The sequence below is a fragment of the Carassius auratus genome, unplaced genomic scaffold (genome assembly GCF_003368295.1).
Source record: "Carassius auratus strain Wakin unplaced genomic scaffold, ASM336829v1 scaf_tig00023198, whole genome shotgun sequence".
In the NCBI taxonomy this organism is placed as follows: domain Eukaryota; kingdom Metazoa; phylum Chordata; class Actinopteri; order Cypriniformes; family Cyprinidae; genus Carassius; species Carassius auratus.
This window is the reverse complement of record NW_020525244.1, coordinates 21,104-41,672: the sequence shown is the minus strand read 5'-3', so window position 1 is coordinate 41,672 and position 20,569 is coordinate 21,104. Positions and strand designations below refer to the sequence as shown.

Genomic DNA, 20,569 nt, shown 5'->3' with positions numbered 1-20,569 from the left:
GGTATCGGGTTAGGTGTGTTGAAGTAGTCATTGGTTATCTCATTTCAAATTGGTGGTCTACACATATTCAGGTAATATTTTTCTCATAATTTGTTACATGTTTCTAAATGGAAGCCAGTTAAAGCCAATCATGAGAGAATCACCCCGATAGCTTTAAGACAATAGCTTTGTTGTGTCAAGTGAGGGAAACTGCAATCAGTGTTTGCATCTTTACCCAAGTCTGTAATTACAGAGTTTTGTTTCAAACCACCACAATAACTGGTTACAAAAGGAAGGATTGCACATTTAAAGACCCTTTGTTGAAAGAAATGTGCTTTCCCATTGGTTTTCAGTTAAGAAAGGCTTTATAAAAATGCCTAGATGCTACCGGGAGCTGATGAATAGTGGTCACAACCATGAGAAGACCATCATAGCAAAGAGATGCCTGTTCCGGTATTTTTTTTTTTTTTTTTTTTTTTGCAAAGAGACAATGATCTTTGAAAAAAATAATTAATCACTAAAATCGTCAAGGATATTGCTATCATTGGAATCAGATGCAACTTCCCAGGAGGTAAATGTACTATATTAATGTGTTGTGTACTTTCCTTTTTTTGTGACAATGCTCTTTGCATTTGCATGACTATCTACTACCTTCACAGGTGAGGATGTTGATAGTTTCTGGAAAGTTCTTGTAGAGGGAATGAACTGTGTGGAACAGATTCCAGATGAAAGATTTGACACATCAGAGTGGTTTCATCCTGATGAGAGCAAACCAGGAAAAACACAGAAAACAAAGCTGCTCTCATTGAAGGGTAGGAATAATCAGTGCATGATGATGCATTTGAGGTTTATGATAACAAAAAAGGTGAAATGATGAAGTAAAAAGTTTCTTTTTTTGCAGTTTCAATGAGTTTGATCACAAGTTCTTTGGCATCAGTGAAGCTGAAGCTGATCACATGGACACTCAGCAGAAACTGTTGCTGCAGTGTGCATACCGTGCTCTAGAGGATGCTGGGATACCCTTGGAAAAAGTGAGCGGGACCAGAACAGGGGTTTACAAGTTCACTTTTTTGTTTGTTTTTAATTTTAGGACACTCATGTTCATTTATTTCAGGTCTTATGAAAAGGGACTATGAGACAATTTTGAACAACTGTCCCAACACAATAATTCACTATAATGGCACTGGAACATTCATTCATTCTGCATGTCAGGCCATCAGACAAGGTAATGAAACTAGGTGAAATGGCTCTGTGTGGAGGGGTCAGCTGTATCCTTGAACCATGAGTCTTTGTGGCCTTCAGCAAGGCAAAGATGATCTCACCTGAGGGCACAAGCAAGCTTTTCTGCCATACAGCACATGGCTATGGTAGAGGAAAGGGATGTGGTATAGTCCTGCTGAAGCCTTTGAAAAAGGTAGATATTTTACATTCATAATGTTAATTCATTTAATTCATTATTCATTTATGGTTTATAATAAGGCAAAAGTCTCTTTTCAGGCTCTTGAAGACTCTTGAAGATCATATTTGGGGAATTTTGAAGAAGACTGCGTTAAACCAAGATGGCCACACCGTCACACCGACCACCAAACCCTCCAGCAGGAAGCTCTATTGCGCATGATCTACTCTGAGGATTATCTACCAAATGTCCAGTATGTAGAAGCTCATGGGACTGGAACACCAGCAGGAGATCCAGTTGAAGCAGGAAGTATCTAAAAAATCATTGCCAAAGCAAGACATTCAAGCTCAGGGCCTCTGTTTATTGGCTCTGTTAAGAGTAACATCGGACATACAGAATCTGCAGCAGGGGTGGCAGGATTCATAATGATTCTGTTATTGATGAAACATGAAACTATTGTCCCCTCTGTGTTCTACTCAGCAGAAAATTCAAGCATAGATGCTAAATCTCTCAATCTTAAAATCCCCACCAGAGCTGAAAAATGGCTTTATTCTGGATTCAGGGTAAGGATGGTTGGATTAAACAGCTTTGGGTTTGGTGGCAACAAAGCCCATGCCATAATCAAGAGAATGCACTTGCACAAAGCATGCCCATCAATACAAAGCAGCACTTTTCAGTTGGTCATTCCTGAAGGAATGCCTTTTCAGTCTGCAGTGCATTCTGGATCTTATTTTTTTGCAACAAAATAAATTTGATAGTTCTTGCCAGTGACAATTCAAAGAGCAAGTTGTCTGCTATCCCTTTGCTTTTAAGAAAAAAAACAGCTGTTCTCAAAGAGAGGTGTGTACATAGTTACAGGTGGTCTTTCCGGTTTGGGATTTAAAACCGTTAGGTTTATTGCTCACAGGGATGGAGGATGCATTGCCACTTTCTCAAGGAGTGCACCATCTGAAAAGGTACAAGAGGACATAAGTTGTCTCCAGAGGAGATATGTATGAAGGTATTTTTGATTCAAATTAACTGAGCACCTGTGGCAGTGCGATTTGTAGTTGTAGAGAAAAGCCACACATGTGTATCAGTAAATTTGAAGTCACAGAGTGAAATGTTTTTAAGAGTTGCAAACCTGTAGCCTTTTTTTCTCTCCCACAAACACAACACAACAGTTACACCTTCTCAAATTCTTCATTGCAGGTGCACAAATCCTATTCTACAAATCACACATTTAGAAACTCGTACGCTCACATTTTTGAAACAATTGCTGCAGTGAATGTGGTGCAAAACACATTTACACACCCGCATCAAGAAATGTGCAGTCGTGGAGAAATGTTGAACATCCGCAAATCAGTACTTGAATTTATCAAATGAGAGTTGCACACTTGTAGAATATTTTCTCAGAATGTCTTGTATATTTTTCTAACACAAACACAAAGTACATAACTACAGCTTCTTGAATCTGCTGCGATGAAGCTCAAACACTGTTTTTTCGCTTTCAAGCGACAAGTTTCGCGCTCTCCCTTTTGCACCGAGATATTTGGTTCAAAAGTGATTTGTGCATCTGTAGAGTTAGTGGGCGGGACTGTTTAGAGATTACAGAATTTCAGCCAATCAGAAGAGCTACTGAGCCAGTAGATATACGCCCCAAGCAGTTTTACGCCCCTGTTGTTCCTCATGCGTCCAGTAGGGGGAGGCAGTATATTAGTATATGAGCCCAGTCATTTATAAGAACAGCAGACCATATCTATATGTATGATAGCAGCAGACCTTCTTGAAGCGATACGGATGAGGTATGTTAAATAATCTGCTAAAGTACTTGTTGTTGATTGTATTGTGTAATGATGCAACATTTATTATTTATAAAAGATTGATCAATTAAATAAGAAAGAATAGCGATATCAATTCAAAAGATGGATCAGTTTATTTCGAGAGGCAAAAGTACTTGATTGAGTCAGATGTTCTGTCTGACTCAAACTTAACTAACTACAGTCTATCATCAATGGACAAAAAAAAAAAAAAAAAAAACAATCAAAGTGACTTGACACTTTTTCCAAGTGTTCCATTGATGTTATCTACACTCAGATGACTTCAATTTTGGATGGCACACCTACACACACCCACAGTGACCAGATCAGATTCATTATGGATGTCCCTTTTCCAGAGGTATGGTCTTGTGTGTTAGTTGTGCTCTGCATGGTGTCATATTCACATTGTTTTTAATGTCAAATAGTTTATCCATAATGTTAGATAATTTCTATAAAATAATAGTTTTGTGCTTAATATAGAAAAGGAACTTTGGATTTTGTTGTAAAAAAAAAAAAAAGCAAAATGATGCTTGGCTTATTTGGGCTGTGATAAATCTTTCTCTGGTAGTCCATCATCTGTGCTCTTGCTGTTGTGAAAGATGTGTCCATCTTGGAGGCTGAGGAGAAATTCCTTCGAGGACCTGTCATTGACGCAAGCTACTGTAAGGATCCTATAAAGGAAAAAAAAAATTGAAACATGACATCCTGCCATTATTTATAAATAACCATTGTTTTCTACCACTATGCAACTTTTGCTTTTTTATTTATTTTTATCAGTGAGTGGGATCACTTTGACCGCAGGATAAAGAAACAATTAAAGAAGAGTGGCAAACCATTGGAGAGTCATCTACAGGAGTCATGCTGTTAAGAAATAACCAAGTCATGGTGTTAATAAATTTTTTTTGTGAACAACAATATTGTCTTTCTTTTAAATGACCCTTGGAACTTTAGAAAATTGTTAAATTTTGTTGGTCTTCATAAAATGCTATGTAGAACATGTTCTGTTGCTGTATAACGAGCAATTGTGAATTGTAAAGCAAATATTTCATTTAGGATCCATATGATTACACAGTACTGTATGTCTAATGGCCTGAATATGGTTAATATCTAAATATAACTTAATATAAATTCACAACATCATATATCAGTCAATCTCTGTATATAAAAACAGTTTATAAATATATATAAATAATACATTTTACAGTAGGTCATAGGTCTGCAGCCTCCCCCTACTGGACGCATGAGGAACAACAGGGGCGTAAAACTGCTTGGGGCGTATATCTACTGGCTCAGTAGCTCTTCTGATTGGCTGAAATTCTGTAATCTCTAAACAGTCCCGCCCACTAACTCTACAGATGCACAAATCACTTTTGAACCAAATATCTCGGTGCAAAAGGGAGAGCGCGAAACTTGTCGCTTGAAAGCGAAAAAACAGTGTTTGAGCTTCATCGCAGCAGATTCAAGAAGCTGTAGTTATGTACTTTGTGTTTGTGTTAGAAAAATATACAAGACATTCTGAGAAAATATTCTACAAGTGTGCAACTCTCATTTGATAAATTCAAGTACTGATTTGCGGATGTTCAACATTTCTCCACGACTGCACATTTCTTGATGCGGGTGTGTAAATGCGTTTTGCACCACATTCACTGCAGCAATTGTTTCAAAAATGTGAGCGTACGAGTTTCTAAATGTGTGATTTGTAGAATAGGATTTGTGCACCTGCAATGAAGAATTTGAGAAGGTGTAACTGTTGTGTTGTGTTTGTGGGAGAGAAAAAAAGGCTACAGGTTTGCAACTCTTAAAAACATTTCACTCTGTGACTTCAAATTTACTGATACACATGTGTGGCTTTTCTCTACAACTACAAATCGCACTGCCACAGGTGCTCAGTTAATTTGAATCAAAAATACCTTCATAGATATGGGATAAGAATTCTCACACATTAGTGTGATGTCTCTGTTTCAGAGCAGGTGATGGAAGCCATTACTGTGATTGACATTTTTTTTTTCCTCTTATCCAGTCAGAGGGGTGTTTCACAGTGCTGCTGTTCTGCATGATGGATGACTGGGAACTCTTGATAGATCTCTTTTCCAAAAAGTCCTGCAACCTAAAGTCTGTGGTGCTCTTAATCTTAACTTTGGCACTCTGCACCACCAAACACTCGATTACTTTGTGTGTTATTCCTCAATCTCTTCTTTCATTGGAAATGCTGCACAAGCTAACTATGCAGCAGCTAATTTGTTACTTCCGACGCAATATTGGACTTGCCAGTCACAGTCAATCAAATGGGGACCTCTTAAACTAGGCCAACTAATGGACAAAGACCATTTCCAAACGTTTTTGGAAACAAAAGGGCTAATGATCATGGAGTGTGTCAGAGATTCACAAAGAACTGGAGAACTGCCTGTTAGATTACTATCCCCAGCAGGTGGTCTGCAAATCAAATTTCAGGAACCTAAAGAACCATGTCCTCTCTCAAAGTGTCTCAAGTTTGCCTGTCTGCTTTAGTGGAGTAGGGACTAAAAAACTAGGTTGTTGAGAACTCTAGGATAAATGTTCAGTCATCGGTAGATTACTTTTTTAGACAGATCCTGAATGAAATTTGTGTGTGAATACAGATGATCTTAGTGATGAAACTGCATTCACTGCATTAGGAATTGACTCGATGTTGGCCATGACTTTGCAAAATCGCTTGTTTCAAGAGATAGGTGTGAATATTTCTTTAGTTGCTTTGCTTGATCCAAACAGTACACTTTCCTCATTGACTGAATTTGTAAAACAAAGCACTGATGAGGAATTTCTGTCTGAATTTACAGTTGTTTTCCTTTTCTGCCACCTTGTGTACTGTAGTGAAGAAGAAGGCTTGTCAAAATTGTAATAATAGTTTTTTTTTTTAAATTTTGTGTTCTAAACATATTATCAAAAATGCTATATTGCTTAATTGTAGAAAACCACAATATTGCATAATGTGTGACAAATTGAATTGCAAATTTGATGTCAAACAATAAGCATCCATTTTTTTATATATTTGATTGAACCTATACTTTTCCGGCCCTAATAATACCAAGAAGTCAGAGATCAAAGGTCATCTTTTTTCTAAAAAATGTGTAGATCAACTGAGGCTTGAGGCATTTGCAATAACAAACTCATGAAACATGGTAAACTATGTGAAATATTTAATAGAAAATTGATATTATTCCAAAAATTGTAATACTCTTAACATTCATAAAAATGAAAAAATATTAAACAACACTGGTGCAAAAAGTTAAAATATTCAAAGTTCTGCTAATCCTTACTCAGGCACTTCTCTTCCCTCAAGGAAAACACAACAGCACATGCACTACATTAGCAAAGGGAATGTGTTTTTGTGTTTTTAAACAGTGAAAAAATAAAAGGCAAGAATAATTTTATAGCAGTTTATATCAATTTGTATATGTCTTTAATAGGCTTTTACACAATCATCAGTCTATAAGAAAACATTGCAAACCTCTAATAAATACAGAGAAAAGTATGGTTACATATGTACATTCAATTAGTTTGTTATTTCACAAAATCTAAGAAAGCAACACAGTATTTGTACTTTATATTTATAACTACATTTTTAAGTGGATGGGCCTACATAAAACTGGGTGGGCAAATTGTAGCATATGAAAACTGCATATCAAATTGCCAACAGATAATACAGCAAAAGGATTCAATACACAATACTACTAAAGCAATGAATAAATTAATTTTTATTTCAACATTTACTAATGCATTCTTAAAAGTTTTATCTCTTAACAGTACCTGAGCTAACTGGGCGGCTACATCCTGAAACCCATAAAAAGTTCGATAAAAATAATTGGCCCAGATGTATCAAGTGTCATGTTGCATTCCTGTCAATTTAGATTTGCATCTGTAATTTTCTTTGTAACATATAAAATATGTTACACATACAAACAGAATATACTAGGAAGAAATAGAAGTAAAAGGATTTTACAAAATTTACAAATCAGTTCAGTTAGGAGTGGGCACATTTGAATCATAAACGTGGTTGCTATTTCTTAAAACACAATTTTTGATGGACATGTGACTCTTAACATGCCGTCATCAGATGGTGTATACATGTGAACCTCATAAGTGTGACTGTCAACCTTGAACATTGGGATAGTGCTTGCCATACACATATGGTTATCTTGAACATGATGGTTATTGCCGGTTATCATCCAAATAGCAGAGCAGGGCTGAGACTGACATGTGCGGTGGTTGTCTGGTTGAAAAATGTGATTGTCATAAATTTCCCGCTCTTTCAGCTCACCATCCTTTGATTGAATGTTGTTGGTGTAGCTGTTCTTCACGTCCTGCTGTTCTGGGCCTGACTTGTTCTTAGCTGGTGTGCCACTGCACATGTCAAAGAAGGTCAGAAAAACTGGGATAAAAGTTAAGCCATGAAAGAGACCAAAGAAGATCACCAAGAACATAATTTTAAAGAAAGTTCTAAAGATATAGTTCTTAGAAGCTGACAACACCACCACCCCAAGAATAGTAGACACAGCCCCCTGCAAAATAGGGTATCCTAAACTAAACAAGGCTTCCACGGCCTTTTCATTTGCACTGGGTTTCTTATTAGAGACAAAGGCGTAAGATATATGAGCAGAGAAGTCTACAGAAAAACCAATGCAGACGACAAGAATGATCATGGAGATGGTGTCTAAATTAACATCCCACAGTGCCATAAACCCAGTGACCCCAACAATGACAGATGCAATGGAAAACGTGACCCAAAGGGAACACAGAGGGTTTGGGATGAGGAGAAGGGATATAAGCAACATTACAGCCGTTGTGACCCCAATGTTCTGGATGGTGTTGCTGACTATCACCGCATACTGGTCATGGTAGATGAAGGCGGGGTGGTACACTAGTAAAGGAACAGGGCACTTTTGAGCTGTCTCTCTTAAGTTATTCAACATATTCATCTCATCCAGTGCAGTAGAGATATTTACCGTCTGTATGAAGAAGCGAGATGCGTAGATGGAGTTGTTGGTGAAATTGACATCCTGTTTAAAATCAGAATACAATCGCAGAAAGGTTTCCAAGTTATCTTTGAAGAAGTCTTCAGTGCTCAGATTGAGTTTGGTGTGATAGCCATAGTACTTGTAGGATTTGATCCAGGAGGTGAATATATCCTTTTCGATGAAAGATAAGTTTTTGAAATCTTCAATGCAAGTTTCGAGATCTGACATGTACTTTGCATCCCAGTACGGAAATTCCCGTCGGATGACAACCATGATGTTTGGACCATATTCTGAGAAATACTCCTTCTCGTTGTCATAGTATTTCACCACGTAAGAATCATCAGCTGCTAAATTACGGAGATCAATTCCTTCTTGAATTTGAAAGCAGCCATAAATGCTGATAATCAAATAGATGCAATACAACACAATCACAAAGACCTTCGTCCACGATTTCATCAGAAACGGGCCGTAGTATTTTTTAAAGAAGCGATTCATCGGTTGTACCTCCTCTCTGCCAGTATGGGGATCGTAAGCGCCTCCAACGCAACATAATTCATACAGTTTGGACTGACTCACTGGACACTCCTCTGGTACTTCCTTGCATGTCAACCAGTGCTTGTTACTGTTTTCTCGCCGTCCGTTAAGAACGAGGAACGCTCCGAAAAATGTGATGCTGTAGATGTAGCAGAAAAGGATGGAGGTGCTGGTGTACAAGCAGAAAGAGCGGACTGAGCGGAAGGGCGTCATGAGGCCGATGTAGAAAGCGAACACGTCTGTGAGCGTGGTGATGGTGATTGAAATGGCCGCCTCTTTGTATGTATTAGACAGGCGAGTTTCCACTCGATCGTGAACACTGGTCTGCTGCCAACAGGAAATGAGAATGAACATGTCGTCCACTCCGATCCCTATTTAAAACACATTTTTTAAAAATCTGTTTAATCTGCTAATATACACAATACAACACTGCAGACAACAGGCTTTATAGTTAAGTTTTACCTAATATCAGGAATGGAGAGTTAGCAACTGTCATGACAAATGGGACACCAATGTGTAACATCATCCCAAAAGAGGACAGTACAGCGAGTCCAGCAGAGAACACCCCAAATGTAGCAACCCATGCTTTGTTTCTGACACAATCAAACCTGGAAAAACAGACAAAATAGAATTCAACTATTCAACTCAGTTAAAAATAGTCATTTTGAACTCATTTTAAAACAAGATTTGTTCATTTGATTTGAATGCAGTTGGGAAATGTGGGTTGAACAAATAATTTCTGTTTCCTATACAGAGGCTTTATCATGAAAAATGAATGACGAAAGACTAGGATGAGAAGATGCAGTACAGCCTTGAAAAGGTGAACTAATCATTATGCATAATATATATTTAGGTGTGTTCAAATTATTTCCAAACTTGTAACATGATTAAACACTGCATATGTGTACAGGTTTGTCGAATTTGATTTAAGATTTGTTCATTTTTCATTCCAATCAAATTATCCAATTATCCATCACTACTCAGAACATTTTCAAATTTTAAAACAATTAAAATGCAAATTATCTAGAAACAAAAGTCAAATGTGGGTTCTGAGAACAAGTAAAAACATCATGTGCAAGAAAATGCACAATACTCTGGGAAACAGAAAATAACCTAAATATTCAAGTTAACATACCTCAAACAAGAGAGAATGGAGAAGCCGATGGCAATGACATATGTGATGGAGAAGAGAGGAATCACATCCTTTGTGTTTGCCTCAAATTCCACCTGCCTTGACAAAGATGTGGAATAGGTGACCTGAGGATGTAAATTATAATATTGACAACATCAAAAGAACATCAACATCAAGAGGATAGTTACAAAAACATTTCTTAATTAAACTACTGAATGAATCAAAAGATTTTAAATAAATTAAACATAAACATTTCCCGCCAAACCCCCCATAAAAAAAATTAAATAAATAAATTACAGAGCATTTTAGGAAAAAAAAAAAAAAAAAATATATATATATATATATATATATATATATATATATATATATATATATATATATATATATATATATATATATGAATAGTTCATTTCAAAAACAGCTAACTCATTAAAAAATCATGTTTTTTCATTGCACATTCCAATTAATCTCAATAAAACTGAAGTTGGATTATTTCGATTAGGGTAAAAAGAACTAAAAATACAGCTAACTAACATGATAAAACACAATAAAAAAAACTTATTGCAAAAATGTATTGCAAATAAACTATAGAAAAATTATTGCATGGATCTTAAAATATTTATTTATTTAATAAACTCAAAGGTTGTAATTTTAACTTTGCTTTCCTAATAAAGTGTTGGCTGAAAGAACTGTTAAATAATATTACAACACTTTATTAGGAAAGCAAAGTTAAAATTACAACTTTTAAGTTTATTAAATAAATAAATATTATAAAAGCCATATCAACAGCCTAGTACATACTAAGGTCACCTGTAAAACCAAGAGCTATTGCAAAATGATATATGACATAAACCATGTATTTGAAAACGACGTAATAACTCTGGAATCAAAAACAAGCATTTGTGCAACTTTTCAAACATTAATTATGCAGTGGGCCTACAGCCCTGGCGACAACTAGCATCGATTGCAATCAACAAAGACCTCAAGCAAAACATAAATAAAAAATAAAACCTACCTTAATGAGGTTTAGTGATAAATTAGAGGGAAAAACCTTCAGGAATTCATTCAGCCATAAATCTGTTCTGGAGCGATTATCCTCCTTTAGGAAATAAAACAGGCGCACTGCTTTTGCACTTTTAATAACAGAAGAGTTTATATTCACTCCACCAACCGAATAGCCCAGGAAGATGTACGAGAATCCAAAACGAAAGAAGGGAAAGGTGAGCTCGGTCGTTTCTAAATTATTACCATAATATTTGTAAATGTCCAAAATCTTATTGGGTATGCATTTCTTGTATCGTCTTGCGCAAAGTCCCTCAAAAGTGAGCACGTCGTGACCCATGGACACATTCAGCCCCTTGACCTTCCTGTGTAAGGTTACTATCTCCTGAAAGGCAGCGTCTGTGAGGATGTTGGAGGATCTCGATACCGCTATGAAGGACGCGTAAACTCCATCCGTGTAGAGTCTCTGGTTGGAGAACACCGAGTCGTTCTGTGGAAAGTTCTGCTGCACGAACTGCCTCTCCAGTTTGGCAGGACCGTTCACAGGTGTGAACTGATCCTCAATGTCATTGGCCTCGCGATCTTCTAAGAAATAAAACCCGCTCCCCAACACCGCAGAGATGAGCAGAGGAGAGATGAAGAACCACCACGGGTGAGTTCCCACAAAGTGACCGAACTTCTGGAAGCAGATGGAGATCGGCTTCTCCACGCAGTCTGTGGTGCATCCAGCCATGTTCAGCGGCATTTTGGAAAGATTAAAAGAAAAGTTTAGTGGGGGCAAAGGCTGTGCTAAATAAATGAGACTAACGTAAACCTAACTTTCTCTGATTGTGTCTGAAGCACTTAAAGTTTAAATTAGCTATAACAATTAGATAAAAGTTGATTTAGAAAGAACTTCATAATGCATGCGTGGTATGTGAATATCCTGACGCATTTTTGCGTGAAAATCTACAGGGATCAAGCCAAGGGCGACCACTCAGGGGCACAAACAGCAAATGATATTTAGACTGACAAAATAACCACAAAGAGATATTACCGAAAATGTCTGAAGAATGCTTCAATTAAACCTGATGCATGAATGATTAAATTATGCATAACAATACATTATTTAAAAGGTATATTATTTTATTAAATTATTATTAAATATAAATATATACACGTATGTATTATATATTCATGTATATTATGCAAAATGTTTAAAGTATGCTTCAGTTAAACCTGATGCATGAATGATTATTATGCATACAAACACATCATTTCAGATATATTATTTTATTAAATTATTATTAATATATATACTTATGTATTAGCCTACATATGTATGTATATTACCCAAAATGTTTGATGATTCAATTAAACCTGATGCATGACTGATTAAATCATGCATAGTAAAATACATTATTCAGCAGTCAGATTATTTTATTAAAATATTATTATATATAAATATGTCCACATATTATATAATTATGTATATTGTCTAAAATGTTTTGAAGTATGGTTCAATTAAACCTGATGCATGAATAATTAAATTATGCATAGTAAAATACATTATTCAGCAGTCAGATTATTTTATTAAAATATTATTATATATAAATATGTCCACATATTATATAATTATGTATATTGTCTAAAATGTTTTGAAGTATGGTTCAATTAAACCTGATGCATGAATAATTAAATTATGCATAATAAAATACATTATTTAGCTGTTATATTATTTAATTAAAATCTTATTATGTAAATTATATAATTATGTTCACTTTAAAAAAAAAAATAAGAGCTTCATTTTTTGCTGGTTTATTGAATGGATGCAGATTTGTTTACAACCCACACAAATAATATATATTTGAAAAGAGTTTATAAAGCAATTATAAATAAAGATTATTTAACAATTGGTTGCAGTTCATCAGATTTGGCAAACAATCTTAATAGAAAAAAGTTTGGTGTACAGGACTGAGATGGCTTTATGGTTCTTTGGATTATTATTACTTACAACTTTTTCAAAGTCACATTATATATTCTTCAGATAAGTGTATTGCTTTTAAGTCTTGAAATCATCATGAATGGTTTTCTAAACATCTAGAAAAGTAATATATAATAAACTACATTTTAGAAACATAGAACAATTGAGTTAGGACTTACGTCGCGGTTTCTGCTCATTTTGCTCCATCAGGACAGAAGATGTGAGGAGAGAATGAAAGTTCATTACTGAACACAAGGCTCCATTCATGCCTTTCAGTTACCTCAATGCTTAATTACCCAACAAAAATGCCTTCGACTCTCATAGTGCTCAAGATTTGCCATTAGGAGATAATTGAGGGCCTCAAATTATTTCTGCACAACTGATACTGTTCTTGTATTTTACAGGGTCAGATAGTAGTCTACTTATCTGAAAACATCTGTTGGATGAAGTCATTTCTTTAGTATTTTTTAATTTAACTGCTTTAGTTTTCTTTTTCTTTTTAGACATAAGAATTGACAGGCCTTGTCAGTTTTTGTTGTCCACTAGATGGAGCTAGTGACCTTTTTTGTATTTTCTCCTGCATCACACTATATTGGGCAATGAGCTGTTGTCATGGTGATCAGGTCAGGGTGAGATCAGAAATGAGAGATTGTCATGGCAACGAAGTGTGAGAGAGAGAGAGAGAGAGAGAGAGAGAGAGCAGAGCTGGGTTGCAGTGCTGGCATCTTTGACTTCAACAGTTTTGTGTGTGTGTGTGTGTGTGTGTGTGTATGTGTGTCTTGTACTTGTACTTGACTGTTTATTTATTCTACATGTACCCTCATGTTTTCAATTAAATCTATCCTATTTTCCTTATATTTTAAATATATTTTTGAATAAATTAATTTTGAATTCTCTTCTCCTTGGGTCATTCGAAACTCAAAATTAAAACCAGGATACAAAATTGTAAATGTATTCCAAATTATTTATTCACATATACCCAGTGTTTTTTTTTTTTTTCAGCCGCCTGAATCTGGCATTTAGTTCTTATATCATTTAGTGCATAAATACGTACCTGTATTTTATAGAAAATTAACTTATAAGCAACCTCAGACCTAAGTCTAATAAATGTAATATTTAAACTTCACATCACGTATAAAATATATCACATTTATATATATTTAGTGATTTTTAATGCTAGTGTTTTTAATACTAACTATTAGTATTTCTGATTTTGACAGTAGATGGGCCAGCTTTAGGCAGACTGCAGTAAAACTTGGACTCATGAGGAAGAGAGATGCGTTTTCACTCCCATGTGATGCTGAGCATCTTACAGCTGAGTTCCCAGAGGCGCTGGGCCACCTCATCATCCATGGCAGCCTGGGAGCATTTTGCAGGTGTGCAGTCACTGCGTGGAGAGCAGGAGACAGGTGAGTATGAGATACGATGGTCTAACAGACAAATGAAAACATGCCTTGCAGATTGATCTGCAGCAACTTTTGCAGATTGCTTAATAAAACACCATTACATGATATTGTAATGCCAGCTATAAATCAGGTACAACCTACAGTAGAGCTGGGATTGAGATGAAAATCCACTAACCTGTAATATTTTCCGCTCTCTGTCTCCAGTTCAGGGGCCACGGCACAGTAGATGCTGGTCTGAGCTCCCTGCACGGATGTTTTAGTGAAGGGCTTTGCTACCCACATGGCAGCTTGTTGAAATTTATTCAAGTGCCTCCACAGTTCTGTCTGAACCACTCCAGGATGAAGAGCATACGCTGTGACTCCAGAACCTGAGATGCACACAAAGACCAGATGAGAAGGATTATTAGGATTACTTAAGCATCAGTTATTTTATTAGAATAGATTACCCAAGGACAAGGTCAGAAATTATCCAGCGCTAGGGGCAAAATGCCACACAACTGAATGGTTATCTAGACTTTAATTCACTATTTTAGTTCTAATCAAACTGGTTTAGACCAGAGATGCCTAAATCGTATGACTAATCACAAAAGAGGGGGGAAATAATAATAATATATATATTTTTAATTGCAATTGAAGCATATATTTCATTATATTTTTTTTAAGTCAATTTCATTTTTAATGTCAATTTTAATATAATATACTTATTATAACACAACATTTACTTTCAGCCCACGGTCCGTCATGGTCAACATTTTGGCCACCTCTGGTTTAGACATTTTATTGACTATCAAAAATTGAAGAAGAGCAAAAACAAAACTTCTGACACTAACAAAGGAACTTAATGAAATATTAAATATAAAATACAAATTGTGCTTGAACAGATCGCTTTTAGATCAATAATTAGATTAATTTTATCCTAAATTAAATAATGCAAAATACCAAAACAAATAAACTGCTTGAGCAGATAATATTTATATTTATTAACGCAAGTATCATGTTTAAAAAGATGTACCTTCTAGTTTTTTGGCCAGCGAGCGAGTGAACAGAATATTCGCCAGCTTGCTCTGACTGTAGGCTTTCTGTTTATCATAGTTCTTCTCACTGTTGATGTCCTCTAGGTTGATGGTCCCCCATTGGTGTGCCATGGACGAGACATTAATGATCCTCGCAGGTGTTGATCTTTTAATCAGATCCAATAACAGATATGTCAACAGGAAGTGACCTACAGGAAGAAGAGCAGTTCCGATGTCTCCCCGTAATTTCTTTTAGGGTTAAAAGTGGTGTCTGATTCGGACAAATTACACATGCTTACCCATGTGGTTCACTCCTAGTTGCATTTCAAAACCATCTGCCGTCTTTCCATAAGGACAAACCATCACACCAGCGTTATTGATTAAGATGTTGACTTGTTTTTCCTCTGAAAGACAACCCAGATGCATCACTGTAGCCCTATATAAGGAAGACATTTGTAAAGGACTTTATACCATATCCTGGTGATCTCACCTTTATTGATGTTCTCTGCAAATTCTCTGATCGATTTGGAATCTGCCAGGTCAAGCCTGCTGGTAACAACATCCTGGTTACCTGAAGCATCCTTGACTTCCTTCAGGGCTGCATCAGCTTTCTCAGTATCTCTGCATGCCATAATAATACGTGCTCCTAAAGACAAGACAGCAGCAAAGACAGGAAGATGACATATTTACAACTCACATTATATTAAAATTAAACTGTTTAGAAATGCCCACCTCTCTTTGCCAGGTCTATGGCTGTCTCTTTACCAATTCCAGTATTGGCTCCAGTAATTATAACGGTTTTACCGTCAAGTCTGGCATCAGACGACCACGGGCGAATCATATTTCTGAGGAGGAAATGCATAGAATACACGTAACGTTAATGCAGTTATTACTCAATTTGATTCATATGGGCGTTGGTTTGATATGACGACTATTTCACGTTAAAATATGTGTTAAAGTTATAAAATATAATCCTTCGTTTTTGCCCAGACATGTATGGCCTGTCTTCGATTAAAACCAACTGAACTATTTTCATCGCATGAATGAAAATCCCTTTGCTTTACTTCCTCGGTACAATTGTAACAGGTTATTGAGCAACATTTTACTGTCAACATCTATAAAGCATCTGAAATATAACATATACATATCTGTTCATACCTTAGAGCTTGCATTTTCCTGTGATTCGTATCCAGACACAAAAATATAAGTTCATAAACTATCAATAAGACAAAAACAGCCTGATCAAAAGTCTCGCTCTGTCACTAGTGGGAGGAGTCAAATGATGTATAAGGAAGACAAGTGGATTTGTCATTGGTCAGAGACCACGAAGCTCCACCCTTTATTACGTATTTGTATTTTTCTTTTCAACTGTAAATTCATTATTTTATGTTAAAAGTATTTTATACTTTTATTTATTATATGACATCATATCGTTAGTATCTGGAAAACGGAAAGAACCGGAATATTTAAGATTTAAAAATGACTAGTTGACGAAATTCTTACTTTAACCAGGAGATGTCAGTAGATTCATGGTAAAGAAATAAGCAGGCTTTAAAAGTTTGAGGTTAGCATTTTTATACAAGGGACTGAAATTTTTATAATTCTTCTACCTTGCATTTTAAATAAGGAAAAAATAAGTCGATGCATTGCACTTACAATAATTATATTATTATTATTATTATTAAATAATAATAATAATAATAAACGTTAAAAAACCCACATTTGCTTTAATGACAGCAGCACTTGTTGGCATAAACTTCATAACTTTGAGTACAATTTGACGTCAGTGTTTCACAACTTGATCTCCATTTAATTTTCAACATGTCCTGTAACAAATGAATTTTTAAGCATGTACAATTATTCAAGATCACCCAGTAAAAACTCTCTAGAAAGACTACCTTGTCATTCCTTAATTTGTTTCACTAATTCACAACTTCACTAAAATTTTAAATATACTGCCATCCGCTGCATCATATATTTTTGGCTTCTACACACTTCTATTTCGCTCTCACTCCAACCCACCTACACTTTAGTGATGGTGAGATTTGAACTGTAAATGTTTCTCAGAAACTGCACCACATCTCACGCTGTGGTAAGGCACATTGAATAAAAAGTATATAAGCCTGTCTAACATAGGCTACAACACTACTGCAAAGTTCCTCACATCGCAGTGACACAATCTTATTTGTAATTCAGCGTAGATGCAATGAAATACTGCACGGACTAATGACATCTTCCATATACATTTAACATTTATATAACTGCATTTATATACATACGTTTAATTGTGCGTATATATGGTTGCACGGCTAATCTGTAGATGACTAGTGGAAAATTATTTTTCACTGTCCATGCATTGCATGTAGCTTAAATAAAAAATTAAAGGCTGACTTAATGCATATCGCATGATACATGATGGTCGCATGCCACCAGGGGACAGTAGCTATTACTGTTTAAAATGTTTGCCTTTACTTCAATCTTATTCGTGTGGAGATTTATTAGTTAACTATTATTCACGTACCCGCAAATGTTTACTTGTGTAGCCTACTATAAATGTTCATGACACCTTAAATGTCAACACACCTCAACACCGGTCAAAGCACACTTTGCTATCTTAACAGGAAGTGCGTTGTCAGGCATCACATGATAATGTGTGAGTAAACATTTCCTTCCACCATTTGAAACGGGACGGTACGACTAACAGGGAGAGAGAGCTATAATTAAATCAACTCTGATTAATAGTCACTTCAACGATGACACATTAAAGGCCAAACTTTGAGTTTTAGAGCACCCGAAGCTGCCATAAAAAATATAATTTCACTCACCTTCACTTTGGAGAACGCTTTACAAATGTGACTTACTAGATTTCATTGAATATAGTTGATCTTGAGTGATTATTATGGGACTAATCAATGTGCCTTAAAACGACAATGCATTGTTACCTCAGTATGGTTTATCTGACTCGAGGAATATAAAGAGTAGGAATATAAAATTTAATAGCGTTGCTTTATTTTGACCATTACACTCCGGGCCAGCCAATTAACTCGGTTATATAATTAGTTACTGTGCACTACTAAATATGGGACTTTTTTCTTTTGCTTGCTCTGTCAACACGATGTGTGTCAGTTCATAATAAAAAAAGAACGTGGCTGCTGTAGAATTACAGGACCTGAGTGAAAACATTGTTTTCAAGGAAATTAAAGTCTAAACAGACAATCTTTGAAAAATAACACACGCTTATTTTTACTGAATACTGCACGGTATTTACTGACTACTAGTATTTTCTCTTCAAAATAGTATATGCAGCGATAAACATAGCAGTATTGCTATATTTTTATGAATTATAATTTTATTCTAAATTATATTTGGCTATATCTGGTTTGTCACATTAGGATTAAATAGTTAAGGTGCATTGAATGTCTGCGTATTTTGGCTAATGTAAAATTATTCTAAAATGTACATACTGTGCACAGTATATAGGCTTTACTTATTAGAGAAAAGGAGTAGGTTATAGTATGGTAGTATGCTATTCCTCACAAAGCCATATGATTTATCCCAAATCACATATTTCACTAGCAGCTATAATATAGTAGCCTTTGTGAAAAAAATTAATTAATCTGAAATCACTACTCATAAGATTATTTCATCAATTCTAAGATTAGGCAAAAAGTATCCATGCCTAAGGCTACTACTTCTGGCGATTTTTCATATGCAGCCATAGACCCCTAAAGAGGAGGCAAAAAAACTGATGGTTATAAATCTGTTGATATAAAGAAAGGCTAATTGCGTACTGCTTACATAGGCAGCTGCCTACCAAGGGACCTCATAAGTGACTGATTTTGAACACTCTAGGCAGCCAGTACCTCTTCATGCATGACATGAGCGTCAACAGAGTTTGTTGTTTTTAACACAAAAAAGACAGCACACACAAGAATGGGGTTATTTATCAATTACACTGAACATTTTGATTGATACTTTTAGGCATTGATTTAAATGTAAGTATTTTATAATCAATATTCTTCTCTCTCATTAGTAATGTTGTAGCAGTTGTTTCTAGCTTCTCTGTAAAGTACATTGCCTTAGAATTTCTTTTGTCTTTATCTTCTTTCTTTTGCAACTCTCTGGTCTCAACAGAAATGTAATGAGCCTGTATCAGATTTTAGTGTGTTTCTGCATAATGTCGCTTGTGTTTCTCTATCCTTCTGAATCCCTTGATGAGTGACATTCGTTGCCGTTTTATGAAACTCTATCACTGTTTTTGAGTGAAGGTACCTGTGTTGACATTTTCTTGTGTGTATAACAGAAACTGCTGGTTTGATCATTGTGTCCCATTGTCTTTTGAATCGTCCCTGTTTTGATCTGAGAAATTCACAGAAATTAATCACCCCCATGAACCACGGAAACACACAGTGTGGGTATTTTAATTTTCGATTAAGTTAAAAGTGTCTGAATTACATAATCATTTATTCTTCAGTGATTTCCAGGCACCTGATTCCCAGTTTTAGATCATGTTGGATCATGTTGTTTTTGATGGGAATAACCAGCAATCTCCTGAGGACTTATTGCTCTCATTGCTGAGGAGGCTTAATTGAATTATGAATAATGTTTCAGGTAACAACTGTCGTTCCTTTGGAAAATGGACAAAAATGAGTATAAAGCTAAAATGTTGTAATATTGTGAAATATTATAAAAATTTCTAAACAACTGTTTCCTGTTTGAATATATTTTAAAATATAATTTATTCCTGTGATCAAAGCTGAATTTTCAGTATCATTAGTACTCTTTAGTGCCACATGATCCTTCAGAAATCATTCAAAAATGCTGATTTGTATACTTAGGAATTTTTTTTTATTACTATCAATGTTGAAAACACTTTTGCTGCTAAGCGTTTTTGTACAAGTGTGATACTGAAAAGTTCAAAACAACAGCATTTGTTCAAAAATGCTTGTAACATTATTCTTGATTGAATGCATTCTTGCTGAATTAAAGTATTTAATTATTAATCAAAAAATTGAAAAACATTTAATTGGTTGTGTATTTTGACATTTTGAAATGTTAGTAAATCTCTTGGGAAATCAGAGTAAAGTTTTAAACAATGATTCTGAAAATTGTAATATGGGCTCTTCTTCTAGGTAATTTCCACTTAATCTCAGTTGATCTCAATTCATCTTAATCTCAATGTCAATTGAGATAATAAAGTATTTTTTCCTGTAATGTCTCCATGAGTCTATAGACTCATCAAACACAAGAAAATCCAATTAAGTTTTAGCTGCCGCCGACTTTCTTTGTTGTCTTGTGTCATAGAAATGTCCCAGACGCAACTCCCAACCCTATCTCTGTTCTCCTGAGAT

The 20,569-nt window shown here is 35.4% G+C and overlaps 2 protein-coding genes and 1 pseudogene across 2 annotated transcripts; 1 reads left to right on the top strand and 2 right to left on the bottom strand.

Annotated features, from left to right (window-relative positions):
• The first annotated feature begins 352 nt into the window (after positions 1-352).
• LOC113077759 (reducing polyketide synthase PKS1-like) lies at positions 353-6,018 on the top strand (annotated as a pseudogene).
• Positions 6,019-6,520: 502 nt separating this feature from the next.
• Positions 6,521-11,857, bottom strand: LOC113077761 (patched domain-containing protein 3-like). Its single transcript, XM_026250026.1, has 4 exons — positions 10,850-11,857; positions 9,838-9,959; positions 9,165-9,310; positions 6,521-9,073 (listed from the first exon to the last, which is right to left on the bottom strand). The coding sequence occupies exons 1-4, from the start codon at positions 11,579-11,581 to the stop codon at positions 7,218-7,220; spliced, it is 2,856 nt and encodes a 951-aa protein (XP_026105811.1). The 5' UTR covers positions 11,582-11,857; the 3' UTR covers positions 6,521-7,217.
• Positions 11,858-13,757: 1,900 nt separating this feature from the next.
• LOC113077762 (retinol dehydrogenase 12-like) lies at positions 13,758-16,498 on the bottom strand. The gene is made up of 7 exons (XM_026250027.1): positions 16,377-16,498; positions 15,951-16,063; positions 15,709-15,864; positions 15,518-15,622; positions 15,218-15,427; positions 14,381-14,573; positions 13,758-14,186 (listed from the first exon to the last, which is right to left on the bottom strand). Exons 1-7 carry the CDS (start codon positions 16,388-16,390, stop codon positions 14,084-14,086), a joined length of 894 nt encoding a protein of 297 aa, XP_026105812.1. The 5' UTR covers positions 16,391-16,498; the 3' UTR covers positions 13,758-14,083.
• Positions 16,499-20,569: the final 4,071 nt, after the last annotated feature.